At 43.4% G+C, this 10,790-nt stretch overlaps 1 protein-coding gene across 1 annotated transcript; it reads right to left on the bottom strand.

The window, feature by feature from the left end:
- Window positions 1-1,659: 1,659 nt before the first annotated feature.
- LOC123447877 (DAG protein, chloroplastic) lies at window positions 1,660-6,501 on the bottom strand. The gene is made up of 5 exons (XM_045124586.1): window positions 6,058-6,501; window positions 3,382-3,479; window positions 3,225-3,290; window positions 2,387-3,138; window positions 1,660-1,843 (listed from the first exon to the last, which is right to left on the bottom strand). Exons 1-5 carry the CDS (start codon window positions 6,420-6,422, stop codon window positions 1,832-1,834), a joined length of 1,293 nt encoding a protein of 430 aa, XP_044980521.1. The 5' UTR covers window positions 6,423-6,501; the 3' UTR covers window positions 1,660-1,831.
- Window positions 6,502-10,790: the final 4,289 nt, after the last annotated feature.

Genomic DNA, 10,790 nt, shown 5'->3' with positions numbered 1-10,790 from the left:
TATTCGAATGGGTTCCCGAAAAAGAAGGAATTCCTTATTGATATGAGTAGTCTATCATCCCTAATAAGTCAGGCTATCACAATAATGATGTTGAGCAAGATTTGCGGAGGTGCGCGTCGAAACATTCTTGCGTTACGTTCATTCCAAATGGCCCACCACACCAGCATGGAGATCGATGAAGTTCACGAGAGGAACAGAACATACCAAACATAATAAAAATACATTGAGGTGTCTTGATCACCGAACAACCGCTACCATCGTCAATGAGTCGTCGGTGCGCCTCTGTCGTTGCTCTCTATTGAAGTTGGCCTGACCTCGCCGATGACTGTTAGGAAGTCGTGCGCATGCCCCTAAGGGCCAACGTCCTTGAGCGGTAGTCACTGATGGCGAACCCTTTAATCGATCGAAAGCGACCAACACCAGATCTTGTTGTCGCTTACGTACGATGAGAAACCCTAACCTCGCTATCACAAGGAGATGACAGAAATCTACACCGAAGCTTCGTCGAACCCGTCCTCTCGGACGAACTCGAGGAGGATCAAAGTTCGGAAAACCAACTCGAAGATGAAGCGTCATCATCGGTCCAAATGTCGCCCCTGCGAGGACTAAAAACCCCTAACCTAATCTAATAGCTGAAAGCCAAGGAACCGGGATTTCCCTTGCCGCCACCGGTCCATGGGGTGGCGGACAAAAAGGAGGTGAATTCATGGGCTGACCGGCGGAGCCTAGAGGAGATGAGGTCTTCACCCTATGCGTCATTGAGGGAAAAGAATTCAAATGGTTAAGTTCCTTGTGGTAGAACCAGCCCACCCTGTCCAAATTGTTTGCATTTCCAATATTTATTATAGGCTCTTAGAAAATTTTAGTTCAATGGGAAATGATATCTGTGGTGACTTCGTCAATTCCAAACTTTATTCATTTGGTCTCTTGGGTGTGCTCATATAAACAGGTTGTGCCTGTGTGTGTTCATAGGTATGTTTAATAAAAAAGAACATGGTCCCTTCATTTCATAATGTAGTGCATCTAGAAATTTTTTTAAGTCAAATTTTGCAAAAGTTGACCAAATTTATGGAGAAGACTATTTATATCTATCATACCAAATATATAAAATATGAAACTACTTGACTCTAATGATAAATATTTGGCATTCGGGAAGAATTTTTTTTCTCTGCAAACTTGGTCAAGGTTTGTTATATTTGACTTTTAAAAAATCTATATGCACTACGTTATGGTACAGATGGAGTATATTTTACTGCACTTGCCCATTATGACTTGTGTCGCAATATTATTCCACTGAAAAGCAGATTTTATTCTGTATATCTTGAAAGTTGACCACCAAAATCTTTTGAAATCTCATCCGAAGGGATTGAGATGCCCAATCCTAAAATCGATCAATCAAAGCATCTAAACGGTATCTCTTGAAAAGGAATAACGAATGTCAATGCGCATCCAATGGTCACGAGTAACAATCACAGCCAGTATATTGCTTGAGGTTGCAATTTTAGGCATCAACTTGTATGTATAGTGCACTTGCGAGGACCATCAGATGCAATAATTCTAGTGCTTGTATCCAAGTTGCAGAAATACATCACATATTCGACAACAACTAAGGCACGAAACATCCATCAAAAGCAGAGACCGCTCCAGACTCCACAAACCTTTCAAAATGGCAAATATATGGCTATAAGAAATAGTAACACGCATGGATAATACAGGCCACAGGAGACGATAAAGTAGTTCAGTTGTTTATTTTACAGGTGGAAATTTCTACATTCCAAGTAGTAGAGCAACTAATGCCTTGTTCTTCATGAAGCTACTTCTCATCAGGTCCTTACTGCCTACCCTACACGACACCAAAATGAAGAGGCGTCAGTGATTAGCCACATAATAACAGTATTAGCAAGACTACAGACACAATTTTCCACAGGCATATTCCTCTGGAGAACAGCTGCTGCCAAATGAGTGTGCAGAGAAATTGGAACAGACTAAGAATTTGTCATAGCTTGGGTTGATGTATGCGCCAGGATTTCCTTATAAATGATTGAATAATAATTAATATATGCTTGCACTTATATTTAACAACTCAGCGGGTCCATTGTTCTCATGTTTTACCAAGCAGATGGGTCAAGCATTTAAGAACAAAAATTTAGTCCACTTAGGAGACATGTTGAAACTGAAATCTAACAGTCAACATACAAACTCCAATCCCTTTGTAGGCAAGCACTACAGGCATGATAAAGTAATATTCATAGGTTTTTTCGAAGTACTAGGTGGCACCATAATTATGTGATTTAAGCTTTATGGACCAAAAAAATCAACATTGATGGACTTCAATCCAATAGTTGTACACGGTGCCAGTAAAAGTCATATGACAATGCTTTTATACCTGCCAGTTCCCTTGTCCTTCACCTGGGCCAGGATACTGATCGGAAGCCCCTTGTGAGTTATCTCCCCCATATGCAGGTGCTGCACCCTGTCTGTTGTCTCCACCATAAGCAGGACCCCCTAGGTTACCTCCAGGATATCTCGATCCAGACGGTTGCCCATAAGCTGGCTTCCCGTAGGATCCAGGTGCAGGCGGTTGACCGTAGTTTCCAGGTGCAGGCGGTTGACCATAGTTTCCAGGTGCAGGCGGTTGACCATAGTTTCCAGGTGCAGGCGGTTGACCATAGTTTCCAGGTGCAGGCGGTTGACCATAGTTTCCAGGTGCAGAAGGGCCACCAGGCCTGAGATCTCCTGCCTGTCCTTGCGAGAAACTCCTGCGCTCTTGTGGGTTTTGGAAACCTTGACCGGCTTCATTTACACGCCCTTGGTACCCACCAGGCGCATTGTAACCTGAACGGTCGGCAGAATCATTCCTCCCATAACCTCTGCCATCTTGTCCAGCTTGTGTGTAATTCTGCTGTGGAGCATGGCCTCTTACATCTTGCTGCGGACGGTACGCTTGGAAGTTTCCTTGTGGTGGCGAGCTGTTCTGGTAATTTCCTTGGGGTGGAGCGCTGTTCTGGTAATTACCTTGCGATGGAGGACTGTTTTCGTAATTTCCACGATAGTTGCGGTTTCTGTCAGTCCTTGACGGTTTGCTATACTGAACAGGTGGTGGTCTTGGAGTTATGACACCATTCTCATATTTGTCTCCTGATGAAACCAATTCACACATACAGATAAGATCAGGGGCATATGAAGCTACTAAACGGTAATTTATGAACAAGAATAGAACAAACCTCCATACTCCTTTGTCTCTGGGTATAAATATGAATCAGGCAAGATGAAAACAACTCCAGGCAATCCTGATCAAAATGCAAAGAAAGTAGGTACTTAAATTATAGAATAGCAAAACATTTCAAACAGAATATAAGTCTAGGTATCACATCCTCTCACCGCGAAATTTTTCTGACATTTCCTCAGTCATTACAGCTTGAAAACCAACATATGTTGTTGTACTAAGAGCATACATCCTCTTCTTAGCCTCCTCATAACTACAAGAGAACTCAGAGATCAGCTAAATGTTGCAAATGCTATTATTTCATTGCTTACACATCAGTCAGAAGAAACATTAGCATTATAAATTGGGTTACGTTACGTGTCGGCCGGCGGATTATGAGAAAACATCCACCGTCTCGTTGGCCGTTGGATGTACACGGGAATAGCCATCCGATCTATCGTCCACGAGCACCACCTCCCTTTTGTAACAAGATCGATGTTGCAGAACAAGTCCTGCAACAGGATGCTTGTTGAGAAAAAATTCTAAACCACTATTTATCTTTCGGAAACATGGTTTGTGTTGCAGAACTTTTTTGCAACTGAGGTCTTGTTGCAGATAACGAGAAAACATCCGTCGCCTCGCTGGCCGTTGCATGTAGACGGGAATAGCCATCCGATCTATTCGTCCACGAGCACCACCTCTCTTTTGCAACAAGACCAGTGTTGCAGAACAAGTCCTGCAACAGGATGCTTGTTGCAAAATTTCTGAACCACTATTTATCTTTCGGAAACACGATCTGTGTTGCAGAACTTTTTTACAACTGAGGTCTTGTTGCAGATTTTTTTCTTAAAACAGAGGTTTGCTGCGAAAAAAAGCTGTCTTTACTTTTTAAAACATAGCTTATGTTATGGAAGAAAATTCTGCAACATTGGTGTTGTTGCAGAAAATTTAAGGAGAGTCATGAGGAGTCAGGGGCACATGTCACACAAGACACGTGTCGTATGAGCGAATAGGGGTTGTGTTGCAGATTTTTTTTAATCTTCATCCTTTTATAACATAAATGATGTTGCGGAAGGACTTTTGCAAGATGAGTGATGTTGCAGAAACTTTTTTTTTCATAAAGGATGATGTAACACGGTCCTTGTTTGAGAAGATGACCCGGGTAAGAAACGTGTTGACGGGATAAAGATAGTTGTGTGTTGTGCTCCATTGGGACACGCGTCATGCAGGGGAAGAGATGGATGAAAATAAAGATCCGGCGGTAGATTTAGAACGTTTCCCTTATAAATAAGGGCATGCCTTCACTAGATAACTTCAGAGCCATCAATATGATCAGTAACAGCTTCACTAGATAATTATACATCAGTCAGAAGAAACATTAGCATCATAAATAAGGGCATGCCTTCACTAGATAATTTCAGAGCCATCAATTTGATAACAGCTTCAGTAGATAATTACACATCAGTCAGAAGAAACATTAGCATCGTAAATAACGGCATGCCTTCGCTAGATACTTTCAGAGCCATCAATTTGATAGGTAACAGCTTAACAAATTCTAGGCAAGAGCAATGACTTAACCTTTTAAGAGCAGAAACACAACCATCAAAAATAGGGAACCATTCGCTAACAATATTCATTGGTGTAGAAACAGACCATTCGCCAACAGTGGCCATCAAATCAAATTCAATGAATAAGAAAATACTGCAGAAACCATAATAGATAAAGGATCCTTGAACTTAAAAGTTCATTCAAAATACTAGATGTAGATCTCCTAATGACTCAAGGTATATATTTACCAAAACGTTGTGAAATATATACCATTGCCATCCTCCAAAATCAAATACTTCTATACTTCCCTTATAACCAGTTAACTACTATTCTAATTTCATACAGAAAGCAACAAATCTGACAGCTCAAATCAGCGAGTACACATTAGTTTGAGGTCAATCTCGAGGTGCTACTTTTAATATTTTCTGCTTAGTGGGCCACGTCCAGTTTAGTTATGGAGTGCCTTAACTAAAAAACCTGGATTAAATGTATGGTTGGATTGTGAAAAATGCATGCTGGTCCAATCAGGAAATTATAAATAGCAGTGGAATTAGAATATCTTGAATACTTCAAATCACCACCCGTAAAAAGATGCCCCAGACAAAACGATGTAACTTGACATAAGTGTATCAAACTACATATTAACATTTAAGTTCAAAATTGTTGATGACATAAAAATAATTATATTTTTGTATCATTCACAACTAAACCACCGGAGCCATCGAGCAAAGGAAGTTTTCAAACATTATTATTATTCAACAAAAGTTGAACAAGGCACATTATTACAAAAATCAAACTCTGTTGACACAATTTAGATCCAGAGCCACCAAAATAAACATGACTGCCACCAACAAAGCAGCTCAACGATTCCAGCAATTGCAACTACAGATTAGTAGTATCGTAACTGTTTGTTAATACACCCTCCGTCCCAAAATAAGTGTCTTAACTTTGTACTAGCTCTAATATAAATTTGTACTAAGCTTGAGACAGTTATTTTGGGACGGAGGGAGTATAAAAATGGAACGACAATCAAATTAAACAGCACGGCCATATATCATAACCAAATGAATACCACACATACGCAGACTTCAATCACTCCAATCATACACAAGGCCCAAGAAATAAAAAGCAATCAGACTCACCCTTCTGAGACTACTTCGACACGAGACGAGTCCAATTCCTGACAGATTCACACATTTCTGACGAGAAACGAAATACGACTAATTCGACACGGAGACAAGTCCAATTCCAGATCGATTCACAGGTTTCTGACGAGAAACGAAATAAGGGGAGTTTCGTTATACCTTCCGACGACCTTGGCGAGGGTCTGCAGGTAGGTCTCGATCATCTCCTCGCGGGAGGGCTTGGGGTCGGGGAACTCCATGGTGATGAGCCAGTGGTTGTAGTCGCACCCCTCGAAGAGGATCTCGTCGGGGTCGATTTTGGCCTCGTCTGCGCCACCGCCGTAGTTTCCCCGTGCCGCTGCCGCCGCCGTCGACCGGAAGCCGGCGGCGCCGCCGGGGAGGAACGGGCGCGGCAGCGGCGCGGCGAAGGGGGCGAGGAGGGGGGACCGATGGGGGGATGCCGCGGCGGAGGCGGTCGGACGGAGGAGGGACGCGGAGGTGGAGGCGGCGGCGAGGGCCCGACGGAGGCGGAGCGCGAGGGCCATGGCGGGCTAGGGTTTTCGTGGGGGGCTGCGGATGGAGGCTTCTGGGGTTTAAGGGTGCGCGAGAAGGGAGCGCTATACGGAAATGAGCAGCATACAGGTGAACACCATCAATAAGGCCGCGTAGAGGGGCCTACACTAGAACAAGAGAGAGCATCGGGAGAGTTGGGCCAGAAAAAAGGAAAAACCCCAAAGTACTTTTCTAGTCCCGAGTTCAAATAAGTTCGTATGAACAATAGAATAGAAAAGCACTTAAAAAATAATAAAATAAAAAATTTCAGTGACAAATATTGGCAAAAAAATTGTACGCATGCATAATTTTATAGCGAAATGATATTTGTAGAAGCCATGGCTAAAAGTACAAAATTTGATGTGAAGCCGTGGCTAAAAATACAAAATTTGATGTCGCAAATCAAATTTTGTACTTTTGGCCATGACTCTTATAAATGTCATTTCATGATGAAATTGCATGCGTTGAAAACTTTTGTCAATGTCATTAAAAATATTTTATTTTTTTATTTTTATTTTAATATATTTTTTATTTTACTATTCACCCAAGCTCATATGAGCTTGGGTTAAGGAACTCCATGTCCAAAAAACCCTTCCTTTTGTCAAAAATCAGTCTCCTTTAGGGGTATCACCAATGTCATACGATCAACATCCATCCCCGTCCAGGCCAAGCTCCGCTCAATCTTTTTGCCTTATCTCCTTAAACCCGGAGCAAAGCATCCCCCCCAATCCCTCCGTGTGTTGACTAATTCCTTTAGATCTCATCGGCATGCCTCTTCCTTTCACACTGCTTCAACCAGGCAAGGAAGCACCACTAAGAGCCCGCTGATGCTCCAAGGGCGAGGCGGTGCTACGTTGTGTTCCAACACCTATCAGTGTTGTTGGAGGTTTCTTCTGGTGGCGAATGCTGCTTTGTAACACCATCACACCTATGGCGGCGGCGCGTCGCTACATCGCAGCTCCGACAGCGTCGACGACCGTTGCATACTAGTGTTGACGGTTCCGCCGCTACATTGCAGCTCCGGTGGCATCCGTGTGTGCTCCATCTCAGCTCCGATGGCGTCGAGGCCTCTACTGTCGTGATGGTGGACATGCTTGGAGTTAGATAGTGGGTGTTGTGTGTGGTGCATGTGTTGCGCGAGAGGAAGATGTGTGAAGTGCGATCCACGGGACACCAAGCGAACGACTATGAAGTGCACGATTGGACGGTTATTAAGACAGCTGATAACTGTGAGCTATCAGCCAGCTAACACCTAGCATCAGCCCAAAAAGGATTCAACAAATTTCGTAAATGCTAATTATTTTAGTGAGCCTTTTTAAAACATAGTACAGACGCATACATTCATACAAACGCGCACACAATTACCCCTATGAACGCACGCATGCACACACTTTTTCTTTGTGCACATCCGAGAAACTAAGTCGACACATCATCTTGCGATTAACGAATTCGCCACAAACGCATTTGCAATCTATAGGGACGTTTCTCTCACTGAACGCACATCGACGGAAGTCCAAAATAAATCCAGAAAAATGAGAGAACCAATGTCAAATCTAGGACTTAAACTCTCATGAAATGGAGATATCACTATCCTTATAATCATCCAACCACACGTCGGTTCATAACTATTTTAGTGAGCTGCATAATCAGCACAACTTCCCCTCCAACAATCCTTAGAAAACTTTCCTTCCAATTACGAAAAATTTGCAACCAAGAAGTTCAATGATTATTGCACTCATGAAAACATCAAACTAGACTATGCTTCTATGGCACATTCATATCACGCCGGGCATAAAACCCGACACCCGAAGCCTGAACCCGAAAAACCCGAACACCAAACCAGGTAGCAAATTTAAAACCCGGATCTTGCCAATAGTCTCCATATGTGCAATAAAGACACCAATTTGTATAATAGGTCAGCTGGGTGTCGGATGAATTGCCCCTCTATCAAAGCCTTATTTTTAGTGGTCCAAAGAGCCCAAGCGATGGCCCCAAAGCCCACCCATGCCATTCTCTGGTCTCTCTCAACCGTGGTATTTGCGAGACGGTAACTTTCAGAAAATCCACTCGGGTTCCAAGTGCAATCCGTCACCTCTCTAATGGCACTCCAGACGAAACATGGCATGGTGCATCGAGAAAGGATGTGGTCGCGGTCATCACTCTCTCCGCACCAAATGCATTTGCTGTCCCCCGGCCCGCTGCCTTTCTGGACTTGGTCTCCATCGCAATTCTATTTCGTGCCACTTGCCAAAGAAAATTTTTAATCTTGGCCAGGAGACTTGCCTTCCAAATCCTGGATAGGTCACAGGGAGGTCCAGTCCTAAATATCTCCTTATATAACGAACCAGTCGAGAATTGTTCCAATGGGTCAAGGCGCCACATAACCTCATCATGCCCAAAGGTGAGGTGCACTCCCTAAAGTTTGTCGCGTAACATCTCCCATTCGCTAATTTCTAAAGGCCTAAGGGATCGGCGGAACCGTGGTTCCCACCGGTCTTGGCGCCACATGTCCGCAACCCTCGTGGTCGGGTTGTGAGTGATATTAAATAGCTGAAGGAACCCAAACTGTAGCATATCCTCCCCTAGCCACCGATCTGTCCAAAAACATGTCATCTTTCCACTATATACCCGGAACTTGGTTCCAAGCCGCAGTGGTGGCTGGACCTTTTTGCTATCCCTCGCAAACTGAGATAGCTTGACATTTCAATGTAGTTCCAGGCCATCCGAGGTTAGGTATTTCCTCACCAAAATAGGAAGCCATGCCCCTCCCTGGCCAATTAGGATTTTCCATGCCCACTTGGTCATGAGACAACAATTCATGATTTTGGTATTTATAACCCCCAAGCCGCCCATCTCCTTGGGTTGACATATGTTCTCCCAACTAATCATGTGATACTTTTGTTTCTGATTGGTGCTAGCGGGTGCTTGGCATAAAAAAAGTAGCTATACTAATATATTTGGTCATCCATGGCTTGTGTATGCATGGTGGATGGAAGTAAACTTTATATTTCTATTTGAGAACCACCAATAATGTGTTTAGCATGGAAGATAGCAAAATATCTGTTGTGTCGTTTATAGGGAAAGCACAACACCCAAAATTACAATTTCATCTCAGTTTTAAACCTTGAGTTGTGGGACCTTGATACGTCTCAAACGTATCTATAATTTTTGATGGTTTCACACTGTTATCTTGTCTTCTTTGGTTGTTTTATGTACCTTTTATATATTTTTTGGGACTAACTTATTAATTCAGTGCCAAGTCCCAGTTCCTGTTTTTTCCGTGTTTTTGACTCTTTTCAGATATGATTTTGGAACGGAGTCCAAACGGAAGAAAAAACCCCGAAATGATTTTTTCCCGAACGGAAGAATATTAGGGGGGCTTTGGGCCAGGCCAGGTGGGCTACAGGGAGCCCACAAGCCCCCACTCCGCCACCAGGGGGGAGGCGGTAGTGGGCAGGCTTGTGGCCTCCCTGGCCGCCCCCTGACCTAGATCTTTGGCTTATAAATTCCCAAATATTCCGCAAAAAATCACGGGAGCCTTGAAAATACTTTTCCGTCGCCACAAGCTTCCGTTTCCGCAAGATCTCATCTGGAGACCCTTCCCGACACCTTGCAGGAGGGGACTTTCGAGTTGGAGGGCTTCTTCACCATCATCATCGCCCGTCCAATGACTCGTGAGTAGTTCACTGCAGACCTACGGGTCCGTAGTTAGTAGCTAGATGGCTTCTTCTCTCTCTTGGATCTTCAATACAAAGTTCTCCATGATCTTCATGGAGATCTATCCAATGTAATCTTCTTTGGCGGTGTGTTTGTCGAGATCCGATGAATTGTGGATTTGTGATCAGATTATCTATGATATATATTTGAGTCTTTGCTGATTTCTTATATGCATGATTTTATATCCTTGTAAGTCTCTCCGAGTCTTGGGTTTTGTTTGGCCAACTAGATCTATGATTCTTGCAATGGGAGAAGTGCTTGGTTTTGGGTTCTGCCATGTGGTGACCTTTCCGAGTGACAGTAGGGGCGGCAAGGCACACATCAAGTAGTTGCCATCAAGGGTAAAAAGATGGGGGTTTTATTATTGGTTTGAGATTATCCCTCTACATCATGTCATCTTGCTTAAGGCGTTACTCTGTTCTTATGGACTTAATACACTAGATGCATGCTGGATAGCGGTCGACGTGTGGAGTAATAGTAGTAGATGCAGACAGTATCGGTCTACTTGTTTTGGACGTGATGCCTATAGAAATAATCATTGCATAGATATCGTCACGACTTTGTGCGGTTCTATCAATTGCTCGACAGTAATTTGTTCACCCACCGCCTACTTGCTTTCACGAGAGAAGCCACTAGTAAACACT

This window comes from Hordeum vulgare, chromosome 4H (assembly GCF_904849725.1).
Source record: "Hordeum vulgare subsp. vulgare chromosome 4H, MorexV3_pseudomolecules_assembly, whole genome shotgun sequence".
Taxonomy (NCBI): Eukaryota; Viridiplantae; Streptophyta; class Magnoliopsida; order Poales; family Poaceae; genus Hordeum; species Hordeum vulgare.
This window is presented reverse-complemented; position numbering and strand designations above follow the sequence as displayed.

Excerpts from the sequence above, each read along its gene's own strand:
- LOC123447877 (XM_045124586.1), bottom strand. The coding sequence starts at position 6,422 with ATGGCCCTCGCGCTCCGCCTCCGTCGGGCCCTCGCCGCCGCCTCCACC. Across the intron at positions 3,480-6,057 it reads CTCGCCAAGGTCGTCGGAAG|TTATGAGGAGGCTAAGAAGA; the intron begins GTATAACGAAAC and ends GTTCTCTTGTAG. Across the intron at positions 3,139-3,224 it reads AGAGACAAAGGAGTATGGAG|GAGACAAATATGAGAATGGT; the intron begins GTTTGTTCTATT and ends TGGTTTCATCAG.